At 46.2% G+C, this 26653-nt stretch overlaps 2 protein-coding genes across 2 annotated transcripts in view; one reads left to right on the top strand and one right to left on the bottom strand.

The window, feature by feature from the left end:
• Nucleotides 1-14960, top strand: part of LOC144947692 (nuclear factor 1 A-type-like) — a 101902-nt gene extending 86942 nt beyond the window's left edge. Inside the window, exon 12 of the mRNA XM_078876990.1 lies at nt 1500-14960. Coding sequence (XP_078733116.1) covers nt 1500-1520 — 21 coding nt within the window. The 3' untranslated portion in view covers nt 1521-14960. The remainder of the gene's footprint in view (nt 1-1499) is intronic.
• A 594-nt stretch (nt 14961-15554) lies between these two features.
• On the bottom strand, nt 15555-25731 carry CLPP (caseinolytic mitochondrial matrix peptidase proteolytic subunit). Its single transcript, XM_078877005.1, has 7 exons — nt 25588-25731; nt 24529-24630; nt 24059-24130; nt 22744-22840; nt 19586-19773; nt 19069-19174; nt 15555-18449 (listed from the first exon to the last, which is right to left on the bottom strand). Exons 1-7 carry the CDS (start codon nt 25615-25617, stop codon nt 18298-18300), a joined length of 747 nt encoding a protein of 248 aa, XP_078733131.1. The 5' UTR covers nt 25618-25731; the 3' UTR covers nt 15555-18297.
• Nucleotides 25732-26653: the final 922 nt, after the last annotated feature.

Raw genomic sequence — 26653 nt, 5'->3', positions numbered from 1 at the left:
TTTGTATACCCTGTGAGTAAGTAGAATGAGGTTTTTTAAAATAACCTATACTATTTTAAATAAAAAGTGAATTCGAAACCCCAGAATGTGTCACGATAGTTTTTTCCGACCTTTTTGGCTAAATGTTCAAATGCTTTTGTCATTATCTTCCCGAGGTAGCCTCATGGAGCAGAGCGTCCTCTCAGATTTGCGGGGCTTCTCCGAGCAATACACTTTACTCGCGCGAGCGGAACGACATTTCTAAACGGAGGTGGTCAAACGTCCCAAGCGGGTAAAGGTGCATGCCACTTCTGGCAGAAAGGCTTCCACTAGAACAAGCTCTCGAGCCCCTCTCGAGGGTATTTGGTCTACTACTCCATAGTCAGACGTCTTGGAAGAGAGTGGGGGAGTACCCACACTTTACCCCACCACACGCGGCCAGCCTTATAGACGGTGTGTGTACGTTGAACTTCTTTTTTTACTTCTTTCGCACCGTACGTAACCAATCGTGCTAATCGGAGGTGCGGATATACCACTGAGTATAAATAGACGATCACTCAAAAATGCTCTGGAGGAGTCGTACAACCATAGCTGCCACTGCTATCCTGTGGCCTGAAATAAAAAAACATAGCTATAGATGACCGACGTATGAACTTATTATGTATTTTGATTATAGTGCGCTGCTACTATTGTTAATCCGGCTGTTATGGATTGACTTATGCAGCTAGCGAAGGATGCTGGGTTTAGTGATGTGTGTTGTGTGTGTCGCTATTGTAAACTTTTAATCACATTTGTTGGGAAAACTGTTACGTTGTTTATATAGCATTGTTTTAATAAGTAAGGGGCTTGGTTTGGCCCGATTTTTTTATTTAGTATAGATTTATACTTAAAATTTTGATCTGTATTGTAATATGATTGTTATTGAGATAAAACATCGAAATGGAATTTTTTGCACTTTTTGTACGCAGCATGGACGGGTGGTGCTTTTTCTGTAGAAATGTTATTGTTTACGTATGTGATGTTTAGATTTGTGTACAATGAATTTTAGGTGTATCTTGTAATTGTATTGTTTGTTGCGGTTGAACCCAAATCAAAAGCCGAATGGCTCACAGGATAAATCCTAATAAATGAAACTGAAACTGAGATAACCAATTATATTGCTGCGTGGACAGACAAATGGGTGCCCTTTTACACCTCTGAGTGGACAGAGGCACGGAGAGGATTTTAGGGACGTGATTCATTGTTTCAACGACCGTGCCGGCAAATGGAATCTTGGGATTGTAAGTCCAGTGTTGTTGTATGGTTGTCCCATGGAAACAGCTCTCCACTATAGGAGAACATCTCTAGCTCATAACCAGCAATGAAACATATGGGGTGAACTTGCCCTCACTCCATCTCAGGCCTTCTTGGCTGAAGGCTTGAATGGCTCATAATAAATTGCGACGACGACGACGACGACGTGTAAATGTTTGGAGTAATGTTTTGTCAATGTTTATCTCGTCCTCCCTCTCCCGCTGCAGCAGTCCTGGTATTTAGGTTGAAGCCTTCATCATTTTCCTGTTACGAAGTCACGCAACTGCAAGTCGCCACTCACCCCAGACTTTGCGTTCGACTCGCAAAAGCGGTAAACGTAAAAGCTGGGCGTAGTTTTTTTTTTTCATTTGAAAATTTTATTCTTGTTATTTTAAATGTAACGTTCTTCCAGTCGGAGCGTTGGAATGGAGAACTGACCATCAAATAAGAACTGAGATCGACCGAGCTCTGTAACGGAGGTTTGGGTGTCGTACAGATCGTCAAGATTGTCCCGAGAGTGTGCCCACAATGGGTTGTTGGTGGCAGCCAGTGTTTCGCGAGAGAATTTGCTGACCACCCCCTCCCTCGCCCCCCCCCACCAAGTGAGTGAAAGAACGGCCTCTCAATGTCTCCACGGGCAGTCGTGGGGGGGGGGGGAGGCATCGTTCTGCAGAGCTGGCAGATTCGACAAGAGGATGAAGGAGAGACAAAGGTGGTGGTAGTGACAGAGAGGTCTGGTTTGTTGAATTTTCTTTTTTACTATACGTATAAGTGCGAGTTTGTAGAATTACCTTAGGATTTACGGTGGGAATTTTTTTTTTAAATCGATTTTATTTTGAATGACCAGAAATTAGATCAAATTGTGTTATTTTTTTGTTCCGCATTCGCACACACGTTCACGCACGCGCGCACACACATATACAAACGCACGAAACACCTAGTGCTTTCCATTGCACTTAACAAGTGTCCACACTTGCATGCACCTAGGAAATGGTAAAAGCTCAACAATTGTCAGAATTGTCCAATTACTATCATTATTCTCTTGAGCCTTTTTATATCTCGCAGCACTCACACTTGTACGAACGAGCATGAGAGCCTTTTATTAGCATGAGTTGTCAACGTGGCGTACAGGTAGCAGGTGTTAAAGGTAGAGTTTTAACAAAAAAGATTCGCAAAAAAACACGTTAGCCGACTAAATTATTTACTCTAACTCGCTGCGGAGCATTACAAAATGTAATACTGTACTACGTCAGAATTCCTCTGAGAATATACAGACTCTTCACGCATGCAATTCAGTGAATCGGGTCAAGTTGATGGGTCGCGTAAGCATGGGAGTCTTGATTCTCCGATTATAGCGAGAGCCGTGGTTATATACACGAGATACACCCCATTTCTGGGCAATATTCTGTCGTAGGCAGTACGCAGGCGTGTTCGCAATGGGCTGTCTCTGCAGAGTGCAAGTGTTTGTCTCATTTGCGAGGCTTTTCTCTCTCGGCACTCTGGACTTTTCTTACACACAAACAAAGATACTTTGCTTCGATATCCGAATAACAAGACAGCTCCGCAAAATTTGCCTTTGAGACTCGAGCACTCTGGAATTCAAATATTTCTAAATTTTCAATCTTCGTTTGCGATTTGTGCATCAGCCCGATTGCGAAAATACGCAGCCGCAAATCAAGTCTGTTGGCAGAATATACTGCTAATATTCAAAGGATCTATAAACGGTCGATGTAATGACCAGTTGCTGATTGGATGAACACATTTACTCGTATTTGATTGGTCGACTGCCGCGTGCTTTTACTACGCGATTGGTCCGTTGTTTTTCGTTTCTGGTTGGTTGGTTCCAGCTAGCTCGGCTTCAGTTTTTGCTGCCCTCTTGCTTGGGGCTGTCACGTGCCGATTGGCTGAATCTTCGCCGCTGCTGCTGCTGATTGGCTATCTCGCTCGTTGATAATGTGATCCGTGTTTGTGACCTTGGCTCCGCTAAAAATTATACACGAAATTGTTGCCTCCGACGCAACGGCACTATAGCGACCTTCTCATAATTATAGTGGCAGCAGTTTCATAGAAATGATCTTCGGAGACAAGTGCAATGAGGTTTAGCGTTTTGTTATGGTTATTATCATTCGTGAAAAAAGGTTCATAAAAATACTCGTGATAACATAACAACAAGCGAATGGTATACATTGAAATGTGGCCTGTTCATAGGTGGCAGAAAAAGTAGCAGGTTAAAAATGAAAACTATATATTTGTAAGTAGCGCGAAAAAAGTAATAATTTTTTAGCGCCAAAAGTGTTCAACAGTCCAAAAGCCCCTGGACTCTAAAACGGAGGTTTATTTATGATATAAAACAAATGTCATGGACATGGAGCTAAATATCGGTGAATTGATTTTCAAACAGAAATATAAAATTGTGAATTCTTCCCTCTAATGTAAAACACTATGCGCTCAGACCATTGTAACACCATGCTATAGAACGTGTATGTATATACGGTGCGTAGTGTGCGTGTCATTTTCACGGGGCAGTACATAATTGTGCACAAGAATACACTACAAGCAGTATAACAATAGCACTTATTAAGGATGATCTGAAAGTTTTAAACAAAAAAAATATATATACACAGTATAACTCTTTTTTTTTAACTATATTTAGCAACAGGTCTGTTTACATGTTGTGGAAATTTAAAAAAGAAAAGTGTAATGGGTAAAAATTACAACTTTTTCACGGTTTAATTCTGTTGCCCTGCATATGATTGAACCTAAATGCACTAATTTCTAATGCATATGTTATGGATGGGAAAACATTGCAGCTATGGATGGGAGTAGTGGATTGTCGCAGGTTCTGGTGTGACTCGCAGCTTAATTAAGTCAGTGTTTTGTCGTTAATGGGGCGACACGCTCCCAGTGTTGGCGTGATGGTAAGAGAGAGAGAGAGATTAGTGGTGCCAGTGGGGCGAATGGGACTCTGGCTGTTTTGTTGGCTGCTTCCAAGTGCTTTTATCTACGTAAAAATACCCCCCCCCTCCCCCCCCCATTTGCAAAAAATGGTCCGGTCCACTCGTAAAAACACTGAGCACCCGCAGTGCAGGAACGTACCACTTATCGAAAAGTTTTGAGAACGGGATGTTGAAAAGCTGCAACGACTGAGTGTGGGTTAATGTGTGTACGTGTGTTGAACTTCTTTCGCGCCGTACGTAACCAAACCGTGCTAATCGGCGGTGTCCACTCGTGGGAAGTCTAGGGAGTCCCTCTAGAGGGTATTTGGCCTACTCTTCTACACTTATATGAACAATATGCAAATGTGAGACATCCAAAGTGAAGACAACATCCGGCTGGGTCAGAGCACTTCACTTAAAATGAGAAGGTTGAGAATTTAAATACCGGTCAGGTTTCGGTTCGGCCCATTGGCCTTCTGGGGTCAATACAATTCGTACCATATTGCATTGTGGGTGTATGTTGACAGCAGAGGGCAGTGCAACAAAATCCACTGCTTTTTAATGTACCATGCTCCACTCTCTGTGCTCTTAATGTTCACCAAGCCGCAGCGTGGTGAAGTACGGTTAAGCAACCTCCACGACCCATGGCCATTCTGTGGACATACTGGTCCTCTCCATGGGAAGGTGGAATTTTCACCATTAACAGAAGACCACCCCGTTGCTTGTTTGAGGTGGGAGACACCTGCACTTGAGACTGAGGCAAACATCAGTTTCTGTGAAGCTCTTCCCACATCCCGATCTCAAATGGCTTTCCCTGCCCCCTAATACTGTAATCACGCAGCGCATGACTGCGCGCGCACACACGTGCCGTATGTGCGCACATTTACAACCGTAGTATGCACACGTGTGCACGCGTAAACCGGGCTCTGAAAATCGGGGTTCACGTGTGCTGATTTTGCAGGGATTCGCAGATTCAAAAGTGCGTTCTTACTTTGAGGTTGCTGGCGATTGCGGACCGTTGACAACCCGACGTAAACTGATCCCATCTTGAAACTGAACAATTTTTTACCCCATTGTCCACCCGGCGGCCATGCTCAGGGGTCGGCGACTTGCAGCTCTGAAGCCGCGCGCGGTGCCTCTTGTAAGGACTCCAGTGCGGCTCTTGAAATTCTAAAAGAATGGCTCTTCTTGTTTCTTTGGTGGCTGACCCCTGGCCATGTTGAACCACGTTGTTTTTCCACTGCAGAAGTCGAGCCGTGCCGCTGACGTCACGCGCAATGAACGCGATGTTAGCCCCGTCTCCCGGCGCCGCTTGGCCCCAAGCCAGATTCAGATGTCTCGTGAGGCCAGGCTTCCGCAGTTTGGAAAAACCACACATACCGTGAAGGCCCTGCGGTGGCTCAGCTCGGATGTTCCAGTGGAACAAGGGTGTTAGGTGCCGCTATGAATCAGTTGAATTCGCTTTGGAGAATTTAGTAAAAGTAACAAATGTACGGCTCAGGCATGAATCGAAAATGAGACCGAGCGTGTGAGTACCGATGCCTTGCTCCCATGTCCAAAAGAAACCTCTCACGTGGACATATAGTTTTCATCTTACTCGATACCCAGGATTGATTGAGCAGCTGAAGCTCTTGGCTGAGGGCTCAAGTCACAACTGGAAGGATGCGAGTTTGCATGTCAGGAGTGGGTCAACTGAAGCCCATCATCCCTACGGGGGTTGATGGGAACGAACACGAATTTGTCGGTTTGTTAACAGTGGTTGTATCATGGATAGACTGGTCCTCGGCATCAGAATGTGGAATTTCCACCTCGAATTCATTTAAATCAACAGAGATGAGTATTGCCCAGTGTGCATTGAAATACGAATACCCTTTAACCCTTTATCATAACTGCAAATTAAATCCTAATGTTTTTAACATAATCACTTGTAACTCTATCTGATAATGCTAACCATTAATTATGGAACACATTGGGATGAAGTTCGTCACCCACAATAACGAGTGGGTGACCTATTTCAATCTCCACATCTCTCAAGAGCGAAAGTGCGATCGTGAAAGAGTTTGTAACTATTTCCAGTCTACGTCGGGTTGCTGCACATGGAATCACCGTGCAGTTAGGTTGCACGCCCTGACCGTGACCCCGACGTGAACCCGGTTCAACCCCTGTGCCCACCTCCGTGGAGCTGCCCGTCTGCTCTGAACAAAGAGGCCTTGCGCTGTGGTTAGCGGAATTGTCATCGTCAAAATGTGTCCGAGAGTTTAAATCCCGATTGACTTTTGGCGGTTGTTGTTTGTGGCAGTGTTCTGTGGCCAGGCTTTCCCTTTTACTTTTTTAAAAATCTCCTTCTGTAATTCGCTCACACGTTTTGCCTGGCAACCTGGCAGTGATGTAACAAAAATTCGGTTCAATGCAAATCGTTCGTCCTTTATCTAACCAGCTGGAAGCTCTTTGAGATGCATTGTGTCCATTGGGACCTGCAAAGGGAAATCTGGGGAGGAAATCTCGTGATTAATATGGACGGAACAATTCTGCCCATTCCACACTACAGTTTGATGACTTGTCAAGATTTGGGGTCACGATTCCATTCACAAATGGGGTGGTTTTTCTTTAGCTCGCCATTGTGGTGCCTGTAGATTCTATAGTTCTATAAAAACGAGTGGCATACATGAATCACAAACAATTGATCATCACATGCACGATTCAACGCATGCATTGTGAGCGTAAAACATAATTTTAATTGGCATCGTTACCTAATAGTTTTTCATTTGAGAAAGCTATTAAGTTTCAATAATTTGGACGACGGTAACAATAATTTCTACCGCGCAATGACTGTATGAATATCAGAAACCACAGAATCTTTAACACCTGCTTTACAGCAGACAGAAATGCTTTGTTAACTCCGAAGTGAAATAAGCGGCCAGTTTTAACGTGAATAGAACCCTGAAGTCTGCGCAAATTGGCCCTATCAGCATGAATGTTAATGATCGTTTCCCTCGACTGCGATTGCGGTGTATTATTTCCTGGGCACGTTAGTCTCTCCCATTCGCAAAACTGCCAATGAAAGAAATTGGCCAAACATTTCTTAATCCTCGTGAAAGGGAGTCTTGAGACTCGGCAAGCCTTTCCTGGGTAGATAAAGGACTTATTATAGCATTTCTTTTTTTTTGCCTCGTACAACGTTTGGCCAAAACGCCTGCTAATCCCAATGAGCCTTTACTGTGACAGATGTGTAAAATGTGCCTTCAAGCCAACAGCAATAATGAGTAAGGTTTTCGCGGTTGTGCTCTATAGCTCTCCGATGTGTGTTTTGGGTTGGTCCGCACGCGTCAATGGGCACGACGTTCGCCGATTCGGTCCCTGAAGAGGCTGCTAGCACGCGGAGCGAAACGTCTGACATCAAATGCCGAAACGGCACGTGGCGTGACCTTGAAAAGCACTTCTGAGAGCGATGAGTCATCATTCTTCCGTAGCCCGTTAATAAAGTCACGAATTCATTCACAACTCATTCAGTTCTTCAAAGCTCTGCATCGCCAAGCGGTGTGGATTTTTTTTGTTTTTTGTTATTTTGCTTTTTAAAAAGAGCAACTTTGTCTTGTAAAAGAATTTTTTTTTATTTACAAAAAAATCAAACTTAGCGTGTTTGTCTCACCGTTATTACTGTTGTTATGCTTAATGTTCAAATCTGACACGCACCAAGGCAGCTTTATATTGAGCCTCCTTAAACTGTATATTCAGGTCTAATATATTCAGTTGAAAAGACCTTTGTCAGTAAATGTAGCTTATCTTTTGTGGCCTTAGCTTAATGCTTCTATGCGATTTGACAAGAGCAAAGTAAAAAGAGGATAGAGAGACACCACTGTGAATTGTGGGCTGTGCGTGTGTGTGTATCTCTTTGGCAAACCATCGCGACCATCATCATTATGCAGTGACGGTCTCACATCGCCTCGTGAAGAAGAAGAAGAACTCTTTCTTTATTTTCCATTGCAAACGGTCGGTTTTTTCTTTTTTGCGACAGAAATTGTTTTTGGCGCCTTAATACTTAACGCTGGGAAGTAACGCAAATTGTATTGACGTTCAACACGAGTAAACATAACAAGCCGGCGATTCTTAACAGCGGCTCGTCGAATTGTCGTCTTGCGTCAGTACTCTTTGTGCCTTGGTCAGCGAGCTAATCTAATATGCAAAAACTATACGGGTATAATGGATCCCTCGCTAATGTACGGTTTGAGGTTTACAGCGCTGTTGCTTTGTTAAAAAGAAGAAAGCTCGCAGTGTAAGTCTCGCGCGATCCACGCTCGCTCACGCATGATGCCCCCCCCCCCCCCGCTTCCCCGGTGATGCACCCCAACAGCGCCAGTGGTTTGTGGGGGGCTATCGCTCCTCCGTACCGCTTACCCCTGGGTTCACGCTCAACCAGGTCGCACGTTCAAACCGCTCGCAAATTCCTTGTCGCAGGGACGGGCAGTCCAAAGAGGTTTTGAGAACGGGATATTGAACTTTTGCAAACGTATATAGTTTTTTTTTCTTTCCAAAATGCTTACCAGTAACATCAGTGCGCTTTACTGTATTGTATGATGAGTACTTTAACATGGTGCTTATATGTGTTCATAACATGAGGTCAGTGTGATTGTTTTTATTTTATTTTAATATCTTCTTCTCAAAGTAGTTTTGACTGTCCGTTCATTTGTGCGTTTTGGCAGCGTTTTCCAAAAGCTGTGATGTGAAAAAATCGTAACGCAACGCGCAGAAGCTTCAACAGTTTATACAATTTAACACGGGCTTTCGCGACCAATATCATCCATAATAGAGGTTTTTTTTCGGTTAGATCGCGTAAATATATAAACGTGTCGTAAAAAGTTCACGTGACAACCCTTACTAGTTGGCTGTGCCGGTTGATGGTGGGTTTTAACGACACTTTTATATATTTACCCGATCTAACCCCAAAAAAACTCTAATTTGGAAGATTATACAATTACCGTATCTTCCAAAATGTAAAACCCAGGTTTATTGCTTATTATTTATGAACCTTTGATCGCACCAACTTATGAAAGAAAAAATAATTCAGCCAAATTTAGAGATAAAAGTACAGCTTGGCCTAAGTGTGTTTTGGCCACTTTAATTGGCAAATAAAACGTCTCACGTTTTATTTGTTTTAAGATGTATCTCAAGTCAGGATGTTAAATCTGATAGGACAGAAGTAAGCGTTTAACTTTATGCATTTCCCAAATGCAATTAATACAAACATGTTACTTTAACATTATATAATTGAATGGTAACTGCTATTGCTGGGTGATGCATGCTTATTGTCCAGCAACCTTTGAGGCAATGTCCGTGGATCATAGAAACGTGGAATTGTACGAGATGTCCAACTGAAGGGGAGAGCACGGTGATGTCTGTGTGAGACAGAGGTCGCAACCGGGTACCCGATACCCGTACCCTACCCGATACCCGGCTACCCGTACCCGGCCAGGTACGGCTACCCGTTTGCGACCCGTGAGTCACTGGTGAGTAACCGTTTGTCACTCATTTCGGGTAGGGTACGGGTACGGGTAGGGAACGGGTACCCGTACCCGGCCGGGTACGGGTACCCATTTGCGACCCTGGTGCGGCCGGGTACGGGTAAGGAATCAAAACCCGTTTGCGACCTCTGGTGTGAGACAGTACAGCAAGTGGGTGTCTGACAGACCATCTCTAAAGCAGAGTTGTGTGTTCTTCACACTCCGTATGAACTTCTCTGACCACTGCAGTTTCCACCCATGCACAAACCATACTCAAAAAACTAATTGGCCAAATTTTTTTCAAACAGGACGCTGTTTAAAAAAATAAAAGTGTATCGAGGCTTGTAATCCAGTGGTATCATTTATGCAGATAACCCTCACCGAATCTCGATATGCTTTTTTCAAAAGAGACATGCATATTTCATTGGGTTGTTCGGCCGATTTCGTTTTAGTGGAGTGTGTTTTTTAACGTGGAGGAAAAGGAGTGGCAAGAGACGACACGCACGCCAGAAGTGTTCCTGAATCCACTTGCTGTACTGCCATCTCCTCGTCGCTTCACGACCATGCTGGTTTGAGGGCTCTAAGAGGTCTGCGTGGTCCATCAGAGCCGCTGCCTTCGAGGCGGATGCCACCACTCCTGCCTTTGTGAGAATATCCCTCGGTACGCCACGAATGCGTGCTTCGCGTGAGCAAGCTAAACTGGGTTTTACGTTGTAAATTGGCTCAGACGCGGCGTCATGCTGAGTGGAGCGTGTGTCCTGCTTGTGTTGAATCTAGCGCCTGACCCCTAACCCCCCCTGGCACGTGTTATGTGCACGGTCAAAGCAATACAATAATATTATCCGCAAGTGCGCTGTGAACAATATCTTTGCAAGTGTCTTAAATAAAAGAAGAAGAAAAAAACTAAATACGAAACAAAAAAAAAGGAAAAAAATCCAACCGACAGCTGTATTCACCAAAGGACAAGATCAAAGATGTATAAATCGCGCAGTGCCTGAGTATTTCATTTACACAGCCCTTGACACGCGTTTGTTAAACAACTGTCAACTCGTGTGTACAACTCGAATGCTTTGTTTTAACCACAATGTTTTGCAATGACACTGGAAGGTGGGCAGCTGTTGATGACGCTCTCGCGGTGGATTTATGTTGTTGTTGTTTTTTGTTTTGTTTGAATGTTTCACACTGGAGCGGCGGAGAGGCGTGAGTGGCACTCGGGATAGACGCGCTGTCCTCTGCGTGTTTTTCCTACTGGACGTGGTTTGTACGCCCGATGCAATCTTCCAACCGTGAGGACAGGGCTAGGGGGAGCCACGTAACCACTGAACCACTCACGCGCGCAAGACACCAATCTGTAGGGCGACAACGTGCTTCTCCATGGGACAGTGCAGCAAGTTGGTAGCTAACCTATCCGTCTCACGTTGTGAGTTGACCTCCCCCTGGGTTTAGGTTCTCTTCTGCAGGCAGGGAATTGGCCAAACATCACAAGCCAGGGGCCTACTGAAAAATTGTTGTGGGACACGATGCAAATGTCCTCATGTACACAAAGGGCATTTATCGTTTACACAAATCTATATTTGGAATATCAAGTTAATCCAACGGTTTAAAGTTGGTATTTTCGCAATGGGGTTGACAGACAATGGGCAAGTCATGTTGCTAATCCTTGTGGCAAGCAGTGTTTAGTCAACACTTCGTGTGAGAAATTAGAAGTTAATAAAACAGTGTACACCATTGTCTCCTGGAATGCAACGTATGCCTCCCTACCACACTGCAGGTCATAATGTTATTTTCATAAGCTTGTTTAAATGTGTACAAAAACAATACAGCTTGCAAGCACTGCCCGGTTTTAGGAAATGTGTTTTTTGTTACGATCCAGGCGTCTCTCCCGGGTCTCTTCCGGCACTGGGAGGCTTGGTGGCGCCGCAAGAGAACACTTTCAAAGTTGGGGTGATCTGTGACGATCTAAACGATGAGTGTATCCTCGCTTTGCGAAGCAACGTGAGAATTGCCGTTTTGCATTTAAGCCACTTTTGCGAAATGTACCCTCCCCTTCATACAGCATGCACCCCAGACGCTGAGAGGGTCAGTGTTAAAAGGTCGCAGCTCTGAACATGGACAATGTGTGTTGTTTTAGTGACGTATTCAAACAAAATGTAAAACTATAATTTGTTTTCAAACTGTTTTTTCTTTTCTTTTTTTTTGCATACAAGTTTTACCATCGTGAACACAAAAAGCGATTGATGATGATGATGATGGCAATCGGTGTTTGCCATTGAGGTTCGGTATCTTCCTAATTCGCATGACGCGTGTAATTTGTAAGCTAACTGTATTGGCCCATTTTAATGCCGGGCCTCTTATGGCATGTGCTGCACTTTGCACACCTTAACAAATGGTAAAGCGTTCTTTTAGTTTCCTTTCAAAGGGCTGGCATATCGAGCGATGTGGCTCCTTTATAACGGCCTGATTGTGCAGGCCCCAATGATTACTTTATTAATAACGGCGGAGGGATATTGGTCTCTCCCGCCTCTTCCATCCACGCCATAACACACATGAGTGTATATTTACGCAACAAAACATAATCCTGGTAACCAGGGCACCAAACTTTTGCAATTTGAAATGCCTGCGTGTTGGTATCACTGAGGGTTGTTCCGGTGTTGTGTCCAGTAAACATTTTATAATTGGAGTAAGGGCATCAGAGAAAAATTGGCATTTAATTGATGTTTTATTTGAGCTATTCGTATTATTTTTAATTCTCAATATCCTCTTACACAACTGGCTATGGGCCACTTTAAATGAAATATTCTCAACATGATTGGAGACGACTGAAGGTAACTCCAGAAGCACAGGAGTTCCAGTTTCACCTCCCACAGATGTCCTCCGACATGCCAGGTAGCTGTGCTGGCCATGACTTCGATAGCGTGAAAAATTGGGATATAATTGGTGATTAAAATGCAAAACGATAAAAATCGAATTCCTCAAAGTTGGTTTAGCTTCAAGAACCTAAGCGTGCATTTTCCTGGCATTACAATTTGATCATCACTGCACCAGACAACATCTCTTATGTTTGCACATCATGTTTAATGGTGTTTCTTTTAGAATAAGAAAAATGTAGCACTTGCCTGTTGGGTCACATAATAATAAAAATAAGAGCTATGCACCAAGACATCTGTCCGGCGTGGAAGAGTAGGCCAAAACACCCTCTCCAGGGGTGGTTCTCTTAGAGTTCCGTCGAGTGGAGACCCTTCCATCAGAACTGCCGAGCTTGCTATTGCGGGGCTGCACTTTTACCTCTTTCATGCACCATTTGATCTCGCGGACCCCAATTGCTTTGGCGCTGTCTTGTCAGTAGAGCCAAAGCTTCTACAGAAGCAGTCACCCATTTAACTTGCTGCATTGTCAGTTCTTCGTAGCATGGATGATCATCAGGACCGTGGACTGACGGTAGTTACAACGCCGAATGTTTAGTTCAGGATCACACAAGCTTCATAGCAACATTATCTCATTTTTGTTACACATCTTGTCTGTTAACTGGATAATGGAGAAAGCTGCATCATGGAGGGAACTACAGACACGACAATTCGGAGTCTGTAGAACCCCCACAACACTTCCCGGACCGAGCAGCGAGTGGCTGCCACGTTCTTTCACAGTTACAAAAGTCACTCGCAGGAAAGCACTTTTCTACGGAAGATTAAATGATGTGCACTGAGCAAATAATTTGAGCAGCAAGAACGTGTGCTTTCGGAGATCAAATAGTCGGGACATTGATGAGGTGACCATGTAGAATACAAAGTTTCAAGATCAGTCGTTGCTTTGTCTTGTCAGGCTACATCATTTTGCAATTGCCCGGTTAAGTCTCAATGCAGGAAACATTCGAAAACAAGAGCGTGGCACTTAAAACACTTAAGGATTTCATATCTGAACATTAGCTTTTTGACAACTGTGTAAACATTTTTTGTATTACCATGTTTGATAAAAAAAAATAATGCATTGGCTTAACATTGTCGAACTTTTGAAGACAATACAAAGTATCATGTGCGTTGCTCTAATAATAAACACATTTGTAGATGTTGCATCGGTATCCATTTGAGAAACTAAAGTCAATCATTTTTGTTCAGTGGGTGTTTTGTTAAGGATATGATCACGAGCCGTATCAAAACCTAAATCATTGGCCCATTGAAGCTCAATTGAATCATGCAACTGGATACATCACTGGAAATAACCCTTTTAAAAAAATATATAAATTAATTTCAGCGGCAGATATCAAATTGTCAAAACAATGAGCCGTGTTTATTTTAAATCTTTTGATAGTATTCGTCATGTGTATGGAATGTTGCGTGCAAGTTTGTGTGTCTCTTAATGCACTGCAAATGCAGATTCCGCGGCCCCGATGTTAAGCACTTAAGGCGAAAATGCTATTTTTGTCAATGTTGTTTTTACGAGTGGACCGTCATATCTAATATGAAGCCACTTTGGTGTTTCTCATCCCACGCGTCACAGACGCATCGTGGGCACGCGGCAGCGCGCGCTTTCAGCACATTTTAGTGTGGCCTGGGTTGTCGGGCCCAAAATTTACAACGGATAAAATACATAGAAAGTACTATTAATGTGTGCGCTAATGTTTTTAATTATATTTTTTGCGCTAATATGTTTAATGCTGCAGTCCATTACGTGTATAATTAACATAAAATGATTTTTTTTGAGAATTAAAAGTTTAAGGTAATGGATTTTTTTCCTGCCCAGCTTATTTGTTAAAATATTTTATTTTGCCGGTATTATTCGTATATACACGTGTTTGTCTTTGAAATATTGAAAAACATTGCCTAAAATGTCACCTTATGCTATCGCAAGTCAGTACCGTTCGGTGCCACTAAGGCTATTTTAAACGCAAACATAACCGAGTAATTGCACATTCATTTTAGGTTATTTAATTTGGGCAGAAGTCAGTTCGCCGATATTGAGCCAATTTTTAATTAAATTTAAACATTGCGTGGCACTGCAAAAAATAATAATTCTTAATTGTAATTTCCACTTATGACACGAGCAATCACACACTGGTTGATTTAAACATTTTCTGAATGTTGTATTCAATGTTTTGCTCTATTACCATTTTTATTCTCGATTATATTTTCACCTTGTATTCCTTACGTGGTTTTTTTTTCCTGCTGTACGTCGCATTTTTTTGCGTTGTATTTGGGAACATTGTTTGAGTTAAACTCTCTGTTTCTACAATTTGTGCAAATAAAAGGCACTATATTTCCATCGTGGCCGCACTCGTGTTTGCGAATGTGCTAGGGGGGATGTCCAGCGTTGGGAAGGGCCACAAGGGGGGGGGGGGGGGGCGACCCCTCTCCCCCTGTTCGTTCGGAATCACGAGAATCCTCGCAGGGAAACTCCATTCCATGGCTGGTTCCGTCACCAGGATGAGTCGACCCCGCTATCGACGAACACGGACCTCGTTTGACTGATAAAGGCGCTTCAAGTTGGACAATTTGGAAAACAGATTCGGTTTTTGGGTCACATCACGTCCGTGTCGTCAACCCTCCACCACCCAACACAGCCAATTAGTGCTCACCTGTAAGAGTTATAAACACCAACTTTTTATGAATTGGAGGGTTTACGATCTGACCAAAAGGTGTATCATAACCGGACTATGTCCCGCAAAAGCCTGCATGTTAAATTTGGAGAGAAACGACTTAAACGCGTTTTAAATCTCACTGGATTATGCAGTGTTGATTTGTTTTGCTGTACGTACATTGCTGTATCGTGCAGTATAAATTGCAAATGCATTGTCCTGGATTGTCATGTTTTATTGCTTGAAGAAGTGATCGTCAGCGGGCTTACCAAAAGTTCTGAGTTCCATTTGCTACATTTTTCACATTTCATGATTTGTATACATATCGACCGATTAGCATGTTTATGTATCTGCACAATACCCACCTAATAATTGCGTGTGCGAAAACTCCTACACTTTGCCGATCCCAATGATCGAGTTATAAACTTGCAGAGTTTTTGTGAGCCAAGTTTGATGACAACAGAGCCACGCTGCTTATCCGCTTTACCATTTTACAATATCGTGGTGCGTGACAATTGATTCCTCTTTCAAAACCATACACTATATTACCACCAATCTATATTTGAAGTTTAATCTAGATTTGAAGTTTTTATTACCACCGAAGACGCGAGTTCCACACTGCTTGCTCCCACGCAGTTATTTATTACAACTCAATCTCAACAGGCTTTCCATTATCAAAATAGCGCAATCGGTTCAAGCCCACATTCTGGCCTGCACCACAGTAAACCATTGAGCTCCTGTACACACAGACACACACTTCCCATTTTATATACATATCACAAAGATTGTGTTGTTATATTGTTGGCTGTGGAGCAAAGATGGGCCAAGTCAACCTCCAACCAAGATGTGAGCTTGCAACCTTCCGACAAAAACCTTAAATCAAGGGTGGGGAACATTTTCCCTACCGAGGACCGAATAGAATTACAGAATATTCGTATTAAATACCTTTTGAGAACCACGCTCGCACTATACTAAATGTGGACCTTCTTTCGCACCGTACGTAACCATCCGTGCTAATCAGAGGTGCATACACGCACACCTTGGCTTTATTCAATGACTTTAAAAATAATCAACGATCGAACGCGTACACTCGCCAAGAATAAAACATTGCCCTATAAGTGTGGCTAAGATCCCTGCAATTACCAAAAAACATAATTTCCATGTCGTTTAGAAGTAGCGGGTCTCATGTGGCTGTGGGCCATGTGACATGAAGTCGCAAGCCACAATCACGTTCCAGCACCCCGCCTTTCGCGATGCAATGCCAGGTGCTTCTTATCAGTGTGACGTTGTGATGTACCGTTGTGCAAGCAGTGTCGCGCAAAGCTGAAGTGAAATGGCGCAACGAAGTCTGCACGTTCTGCAAGGGGCGGCGTTCCACGTAAAACTCTGCAAATCTGTCACTCGTTTTTATCACGAGAGTTGCACATTACAGTGGATGTCCTCTAGACCCAACAGGCCACTCGAAACCAGGCAAGAGATCTCGGCAGAGAATTGTGGCCTGTTCGTCGAAAACCAAACATACAAGGGCATTGTAGATTTTTCTTTAAAACCATACACATCAAGAAAAGTTTAATAACTTTGTAAAGCTAGATCAATCCAATTTTATTACGAATCATTAATATTTGCAATTAACCTTTTATTTAATGCCAATTCTTTGCCATGCCGACCTGGTTAATCTCACGTGACCCCATCCAACCATTGGGCCAGTGATTACATATTCGACATGAAAAATATAAACAATGATTTTGAACAAAAGCTGCACGTTACGGACGCAAACCGCGACCTTTATTCATGCAACGGTGAAACAACGCAACACGTGGACGTTCTTGTAAAACAAGGTAGTGGCACAGCGCTGCAATTGCTTTGCTCACGCCGCTGCTGCCGGAAGAGCCTTCCACGTTGACCCAACGAGGCGAGAAGTGGGAGTCCCCACACGCGACATTCAGGGTAGCGCGGTGGCTACGAGATGTTAACTCCCTCGCCTGGCACACAGGAGGTCCTGGGCTCGATCCCGACCATGACGCCTGCTGCTGTATATTTGGAGTTAGCGTGTCTCTCTCCCCGTGGTCGCGTGGATTTTTCTCCGGGTCCGTCGGTTTTTCCCTCCACATTCGGAACCGCCACACGTTGAAGAGTATTTGGCTGCAATAAACTTCCACGTGATAAGCCACTTCGTTGAGCTATAGTGTGTGACAGCCAGGTCGCTTTGAAGAAGAGCTGTATATCGCTCAGTCGGGCCTTACCTAGAAAAATAAGTGGAGTTATCCCAACGCAGGCGACCGGCTGATTGACTTAACCGAGGCGTAACTGTTTATTATATTAGCTGGTTGGACAGGGGTAGAGTGGGGGGAGAGATTTAAACAAAACTTTCTTAATTGTTTCAACTGCCACGCCGGAAGATGGAATCGAACCGGTGACCTCTGGATTGCAGTGCATGTCCCAGTGGTGTGGTCACCATGTGGCAGCACTCTCAAACAATGCTGCGGGTTACCACAACTCAGAATTCACGGCCCCATTTCAATCCACTGCTGGATGTAGGGCTCCTGACACGTGTCGGTCACAGAGGTTGTGTGAACATACTTCACCATGCTGGTCAGTGCGGGTTGGGAAGCAACAACATTGCACAATTATTGCAACCAATAACTTCAGCTTTAAATCGCAGTCTTGTATGCTGTGTGACTTAGTGCTTACATTTTTTAAGAAAAGTATTGTATGCTAAGTTGGGTTGAATATTAATGAACTGAATAGTGAGGAGTCGTGACACTGCAGCGTAGAGTTGTGTGACACTGCAGGGAGGCGTTGTGATACTACAGCGTGGAGTTGTGACACTGCAGGGAGGCGTTGTGATACTACAGCGTGGAGTTGTGACACTGCAGGAAGGCGTTGTGACACTGCAGGGAGACGTTGTGATACTGCAGCGCGGCATTGCGACCCACTGCAGCAGTGATGATGCAGTGTAACGCAGCGTCGCACGACACCGCCCGTCAAGCGGCGTCGTGCCACACCGCACCGGCGCCGTGGCTCAGGGCTCGGGTTTGTCGTCCGCGCCCTCCTTGCTGATGAGCTGGGGTTCGTCCTCGCCGTCGGGGGGAGGGTGCACCAGCACCTTGTCGATCAGACCAAACTCCTGCGCCTCGATGGGGCTCATGTACCGGTCGCGCTCCATCACTTGCTCTGCGACCACGCGACGCCATTCGGTCAGAAACAACACCAAACAAAAGCAAAGGGGGCGATGAGATTGCTCGGCTTTGGCGCATTCGCCAATCGCTGCAGAGGTTCACGGTTCGAATTCAGCGACTGCCCCGATTTAACACTGCGGCTGCATGAACAGGAAATTTGCTACGCCCCGTGAGCTTCACTCGCACAGTGGACATTCAAGCTCCTGCGACGTCACCCGCAACTGTAGGATACCGTTCTGCTGTGGTGTCATTGTCCCAAATATGAAACGAATTAAACTGCAAATAATGAAATTGGAATATACAAAGCAACCATCGCCCCCTTCTGAATCAACTTTGAAGGGCAGGTGTCAACTGTGCAACCAAGGGGGAAGGCGTAATGGAGGCGACGACCTTGTTAAGAGGTGTCTGAAGGAAGTGTTGACCGTGCACCGAGAGGGAGATGTCCCGCCAAACGGCGACGATGAGAAGCTCGCAGCAGTCTTAGGAGGTTAAAAAGCCGATCGAAAACAGTTTTGGAAATCTGGCCGAGGGAAGCAACGGCGAGGTGCGGCGGTCTCTCGGTGACCTCTGAGGTCAATCCGATGACGTGAGGCGGTGCGATCGGCCTCTCTCACCGAGCACGCCGATTGGCTGCCGCGTGTGCTTGGCGTAAATGCCGTTGATCTGCCGCTTGAGTTTCTGGATTTCTTCCGCCTGGATCGCGATGTCGGTGGCTTGGCCCTGGTGAGAACAAACGCGGCACCCGCCTCCATCAACGAGCAGAGCAGAGCAGTTCGCGTGGCCGAGCAAAAGCGCATATACTGCTCGTAGCAGAGGTTTGTGGCTCAAGCCCAGCGGCCACCCTGGCTAATGCTGCGGTTGTATTAACCAAAACTCGTACGTCTCGCCTCGGCGGGCGTGTTACGTGTGTCTTGTGGCACGACGCGTCACGAGTCGTGAAATGTCACGCGTAGCACGCATTGAGGCTGGACGTGTCACGAGTCAAGGCATTACACGCGTAGCGTGTGTTGGGGCTGCACGTGTCACGAGTCAAGGCATTACACATGTAGCGTGTGTTGGGGCTGCACGTGTCACGAGTCACGTAGCGTGTAGTGCCCTGTCCTGTGTGCTGTGCGCACTGCGACGACGTACATACGCGCCCCCGGACGGCTGGTGGATCATGAGGCGTGAGTTGGGCAGCGAGTGGCGCATGCCGTGCGTTCCGGCCGCCAGCAGCAGGGAGCCCATGCTGGCCGCCTGGCCCACGCACCACGTGCTGATGGGGTTCAGGATGTATTGCATGGTGTCGTAGATTGCCAGGCCGGCCGTCACCATTCCCCCTGCGCGGCACAGCACACGACGCCCATGTTGTCTGCGAGTCTCGTGACGCGCGTGCGTCGACTGCCCGAGGGAGCGGTGGTGCAGTGGTTGGTGCGCTCCGCTACGAACCCGGGGCGACCTCGGTTCAATTCTCGGCCGTGGCTAACATCGCCGGCGATTATGTGAACCGGTGGAGAGGGCCTCACTTAGGTCAACTCATCCTTAAATTAGTACCAGGTGCGATGTGTAAATGCCAATTCTGAGCATACGAAGGTAGGCGGGCATGGTTCTGGCCACACCATACCGTCATCGTATGCCGTGCCGGTCTCTATAAGTGCTAACAGTCTGAAGGACTACAGAGGAATCTTTAACCATTACTTGTAAGCGCCTTCTTGAAAGCATTTCTCAAACGCGTATCTGCAAAACACTGCCCGTTAAATTGTCGATAAACGTTTAATGAATGTATAACGGCGCAAAACGGGTGTGTGCCGGCCTGTAGCACTGATACACACACACACACACGCTCACCATCGCACTGACATATGTCATGTGATCAAATGTACACCATTGATCCGAGTTGCATTGAGCCAGGAAATGAAAATGCAAAGCAAAACGCTGCGTGCAGCCGCGACAGACTGCTGTGTCCGCCAACCTTAAGCCTCTTTGCAAAAGTGACTCGTCTCAATGGGCTCTCTCACCTTGCTAGCAAGTCAATGCGTGTATGTGAAAGGCAACCCAAAACACAAAAGAGCTATTGCAGATATACTCCGTCGTTTGTGACGGGCTGTCTGGTATGATTACAAAGCAATGTCAATGGATAAAAAAATAATCCAGTCACAATAACATGGTCGCCGTGGTGGCTACGAAATGTTATCTCCCTCGCCTGGTATGCAGGAGGTCGTGGGTTCAATCCCAACCATGACACCTGCTGCTGTATAGTTGGCGTTTGCACGTCCCCCCCTGTGGTCGGGTGAATTTTTCTCCGGGTCCTCCGGATTTTCCACTCCACATTTACAATCAACACGCGTTTAGAGTATACGGCTGCTATACATTTACACACAATAAGCCACTTCGTTGAGCTATCATTTGTGGCCAGGTCGTTTCTGAAAAAGGGCTACATTGCTCAGTGGGGCCTTACCTGGTAAAATGAGAACTAGTTTAGTTTTTAGTAAAAGTTTCACGTTGCAATAGCACGACGATGGCGCCCTCTCGTGTTACCGAGGCAGAATCACTGCCGGAGCATTTCACCGGTGCCAGCCAGCCAGCCATATTAAGTACGCGCGTCACAACGCATTGATTCATCGCTTAAAATGGATTTTGACATGAAAATACACGCATTAAATTGTCAGAATAAACATACGCAGCCACTTAAGACGGGATAAATTCACTACAATAGAAAAAAAAAACATCCATTTCATTTTTACCGTGGCCCCAAAATTCCTGACAATTCGTGAAATTTGCGAGGAGGGCGAATGGTTGCGTGTGTTACGTCACACTCACGACGGCCTCGTGGGAGTTTCAGAGCTGGACCGGCGCATGGCTGAACGTAAATAATACTGGTAGGAACCTCCTGGTTCCACCAGCCCACAGGGGATTATTGTGTCCGTCCGTCTGTCGTGCATCCAAAAAAGGGAGGGGTGGGGCTGGGTGTGGAGTTGGGGAGGGGCTGGGTGGGGAGGGGCTGGGTGGAGAGGGAGGGGCTGGGTGGGGAGGGGCTGGGTGCGGAGGGGAGGGTGGGGAGGGTGGGGCTGGGTGGGGAGGCGCTGGTCACCCCGTGGTGCCCTTATAAAACTCAACGTTTAACCTACTCACGTCGGCTTGTGCCCACCCTCACGGTCGGCCATATTTGCGGAATACACCACACCGCCGTTGACCCTGGCCATTGACCGAGCAACCTAACGTTCCTACCAGCTCCCTCCGCAGGAATGTGTTAATCTCAAAAGTAATTTGAGATATTTAGTTGCAGTTCTTTGAGCCAACTGGTGTGTGTCAGCAGTCGCTCACCGAACCCATCACCCATCATATTATTCAATTGACAGGAGAAGACTGAGAGTGCTGCAGTAACCTTGATAACAAGGTTAAATGGCACCGAAGTACGTGCAAGACATTGTTTGTCCTGGGCTGTCCAACAAGAGCCTCCAGTATTTTTACGTTGTGTAGGGCAGCCCAGGACACATAGCCAAAGTATATCTCTACAAGGGTTATTTAGAATATTCATTTAAGTGGTGTGGACCCTATGCGACCTGTGGGCTGTATTCGGCCTCAGACTTTCTTTCCCAAGGGTCTGTCATTTTCCTTTCATACGGTCCACAGCCAAACATCACCTACCACTTTTGACACGGCCCTCAAACAATATTTATTCATCACTCCAAGCATCTGAGCATCACTCATCGCGTACCAGAGGCCGAAAACTTCTGACCTGGCAACGCCGTTTCAATTTGTTTGCGTGCACTCGGCCAATTCTGTCACCGCAATGGCCTCCTTATGCCCGGTCGTATTGTATTTCTTGCGTCGCTGCTGAACAACGGTAAGGTGTGCTGCTGCAATGTGCGGTCCCGAAAAAGTGATTTGAACGTCCCAATTTGGGTCCCCAGACAGGAAACGGATCCGCAGCGCGGCTTGAAGGGTTCACGGTCACCCGCCCGGCCGGACTTCTGAGAAGGTCCGCTTGGCGCGTGCCGGCTCCCCCTGCCGTTCTGCCTTTATCCCTCATGGTCGCCTCTCGGTACTAAAACCGCCGCTGCTCTTGCTCGTAGTCCCCACGTGTGTGGGGCAGCGAGCACCATCTCCTCCCCGTCTACGCGCCCAGGAGTAGTGAGTACCGAGGCCGGGCATGAGTCCGCGGAGTTTTTATACCCCCCCCCCCACTCCCCCGCCTTGTTGCGGTCTGTACCTTGTACTGAGCTCTTGTTTGTTGCAAATAAAAACAATGAAATGAAAGAGCGATCGCGGTCACCATCCACGCGCCCGTGCGTTTGTCCCGCACACACCTGGGCTGTTGATGTACATGTGGATGGGCTTCTTGTTGCTCTCCGACTGCAGGAAGAGGAGCTGGGCCACCACGAGGCTCGCCACCGTGTCGTCAATCTGGGGCCGCGCAGTCAACCCCCACCACCACCGCGCCGTCAGCGTACCGCGCCGAGAAAGCCGTGCCGCCAGGCCGGCAGCGTACATCGATGAGGTCTCTCGCCGAAGGCCAGCGCAAGGGCGGGCGCGGTGACACGGCCGAGCCGCTCGATTGCCGAAGTTCGCGGTTCGAACCTAGCGGCTGCCCTGGTTAATACTGAAGGTGTAAAGGTGCTATAGGAGTACCCGCGTGCGCACCCTGCCAATTGACTAAGTGCACGTGTATTATCCAAAACACGCCATCTGTTTCTCAGCGGACGTTAACGATCTCGTGACGTCATTTTAAAAGCGAGATTAGGTTGTGCGTGCAGGCGTCACGATCCAAATTATAATTACGAGCAAATTACTTAATTGTGTAAAAACCACGACACAACATTGGCCCCTGCTGGCAGACTATAGTCGCCTGTGAAACATAGCTTCAAGTTAGCCTTGCGCGATAATAACAAATGATTATTTTTCAATGAAAGTCAATTTGTCTCTGTCCTAATGAGCGATGTGGCGGTGATTATTTATCTCGGTGGTCTCAAGACGATGGTTGAACAACTCATTCCAACGACGGGAGTGCATTCCTCAATCAGACAACCAGTACTGTCTACAAAGCGATCATTATTTTATCAACCGCAGAGGGATAATGGGCCAGTTGATATGCCCAGCCGAGATTTGAACTCGTAACTATTAAAACCAAACTAAAACATTTTTTTATTTTACCAGGAAAGGACCACTAAGCTGTATAGCTCATTTTTCAGATGCGACCTGACCACAAATAATAGCTCAACAAAGTGACTTATCACGTGGAAATTCATACCAGCCAAATACTCTAAACGCGTGCTGATTCTAAATGTGGAGGGAAAAACCCGGAGGACCAGGAGCAAAATCCACGCAACCATGGGGAGAGAGACACGCCAACTCCAAATATAAAGCAGGCGTCAGGGTTGGGATTGAAACCACGACCTCCTTCATTCCAGGGGAGGGCGTTAACATCTCGCCACCATGAAAATACTGGACATCTTTAAACAAGAGCTTGATAGCTCATCGGATTCCGCGAGTTTAAATAAAGATTCTGATTCCGAGTCAAATTCTCTTAACAAAACACGTGAACTCAAATCGCTAAAAAGGTGATGCTTGACGTCCTGTTAGTAAAATGCTCTTTGTTTGTCCCGAGTGAAGGCGATTGCTCACCGGCCCCATCACGCAGATGATTCTCTCCCTCAGCAAGCGTGAGTAGATGTCGTAGGCCCTCTCCCCACGTCCCTTCGAGGCGACAAACACATCACAACATGCTTAGTACAGCAGATGACAGTGCCATCCACTTCCGGTTTGCGAGTCAATCTCTCCGACCAGAGCGTCGCCCAGCCAGGCATTCAATTACACTGTCACAGCTAAAACATGCTCGTACACCTCTTTTTATCGATTCACTTTTGGATGAGGACCATACTTCGTGCTGGTTGCATATCCTTATCAGAGTTGTTTCTTTTTGTTTGCATTTTGACTGCTTGTGTTGTGGGTATTGCAAACATGACCACTTGTACAAAGGTGTCAGTTTTTGTACCAGTTGAAAGGCTAAAAACCTATTACTATACTTGGCCATCTGTTCACCGACCGATTGCTCACAAATGGGTGAATGTGCCCCGCAAGCGCTGTGGTCTCACGGTCTGCTCGATGACGATGGGCACGAGTGGACTGCAGTGCCGTGCCGATAATCGCAGGTCGCGATGTAAGGGGAGCAGTCCTCCCACAGCACGCACCAGACTCTGTGCGGAAAAACAACAACAACGCATTTGAAAACCAAGACTTCATCGCAGCCAACGCAGACTCATCTTGACATTTCTTCCTTCCTTCTGCCAGATTCCGCTGCTGTTACTCAGTCGGATGCTGTTACAAAGCCGGCAGAACCTGGATGAAATGTTGGTGGATGCCCAGCACACACGCGTTTGATGATTTGTTTGAGAGTTTATTCCGACAGTTTAAAAAATCTGGTGTGGTGGAGGTAGTGACCGTGGGCGGTGAGAATATAAACATCTCACAGACCAGAGCCCCCCGGCTGTGACTGTCACCAACCCTGGGAAGGGTGGCACAGGCGGGTTTCTTACAATCGGGTTTAATTGTCTTTTGATATTAAACCCGATCATCTGAGATTGGGAGAAATCCGGTTTAATTGGTTCTAATTGCGGCATCCGAGCGGAACTTCTCAACGATGGGCTTCATCCATTCCAAGCGAAGGAACTCACTGGCAGTGCCCACGATTGTGGAGAAGAAACTCGTGTTCATCAAGACCAACCTGCCCGCCGCATCTACGACTACCCCGTGACCGACGGGCCCCGAGTACGATAGCATCACCGACGAGGAAGCAGCCTGAGCCTTGGATCAGAGTTTCGTATTCATCAAACCAGGTTTTAACTCCCCGAAATCGGGTTTAATTGTATTAAAGAAAAAAACCCGATGCCTGCCGCTGGAAAAATCGGGTTTTTTTCCACCCATGAACCCTGGGCAGTTGCATAACAATCAGCATCCCAGCAAAGTCCTCATCTCAGCAAAGTCCCCATCCCAGTGTCGTGGTCTTAGTTTGGCTCCATGAGAGCCGCGGAGTGAAGCGCCCGTTCACCCGGCGTTTTAAACACTTTAACCTTCACCCACATCAAGACAAACTCAGCGTTAATTTATCGCATACACATTATAAGAAACAACAACAAACGCACGGGGAAACGAACCTGAACGCGCGAGAAAGCCTGGAAGCGCATGTTTGAATGAATTAAGAGCGGGCAAGAAGTGTCACGTCTCTTGATGTGTCCCCAAGTCTCTGCCTCTTCGCCACCAACACCACCTCCACCACCACATGTGGCAGCTGCTGCAGTGGGGCCACTGAGCTCAAGTCCGCCATCTTGGTAGGGGGAACTACTTTTACTCTTGGTAGATGGGGACTATATTCTTTCTAGATTTGAAGCTTTCGTGACTGCAAGAATTCATAGTCTTAGGTTTTTTTTCGGTAAAGTCACGTAGAAAAATAATAAATAATCGAAATACTATTATTCTATTTATATTATTATTAAGAATAGAAATATTTATTTTATTATTATTTATATGATTTTTATTATTTCTTTTTTACCTACGTGACTTTACCGAAAAAACCTAAGACTACATTCTTGGTTCTTTCGGTAAAGAAAGAACCAAGAGTATGGATCCTTGCAGTCATGAAAACTTCAAGTCTCTAAAGATGGGGACTACCTTTACACTTGGTAGTGAGGAACTACTTTTACTCTCCGCAATGGCGGCGTCGTCGTCATCGGCGCGTGCTGCGGCGTTCCACCGCTCGTGCATTAATCTCAACGGGAAGATTCCCTTACCAATATGGCCGCCGTGTTTACAAGCGCGATGTCGTGTCAAGCGCGTTCACGACGCGCGACTGATATAAACTTTATTAATTTATAAACATCGTCGTGCGTCTGTCGATAAGACGTTCAAAACACCACATGGGTACATTGTGCAAAAGGCGTGGAGCCTTCAGTAAACCACACACGTTTTGTGGTAAAAAAAAAACATGCAAAACACATTGTCCTGCGGAGGGAGCTGGTAGGAACACGTTGGGTTGCTCGGTCAATGGCCTGCAGGGTCAACGGCGGCGTGGTGTATTCCGCAAATATGCCCGACTGTGAGGGCGGGCACAGGCCGGCGTGAGTAGGTTAAACGTTGAGTTTTATAAGGGCACCACGGGGTGACCAGCCCCTCCCCACCCAGCCCCACCCCTCCCACGCCCCACCCAGCCCCACCCAGCCCATC

This window comes from Lampetra fluviatilis, chromosome 46, assembly GCF_964198595.1.
Source record: "Lampetra fluviatilis chromosome 46, kcLamFluv1.1, whole genome shotgun sequence".
Classification (NCBI taxonomy): Eukaryota; Metazoa; Chordata; class Hyperoartia; order Petromyzontiformes; family Petromyzontidae; genus Lampetra; species Lampetra fluviatilis.
The sequence above is the reverse complement of the archived record's forward strand: the minus strand, read 5'-3'. Positions and strand labels throughout refer to the sequence as shown.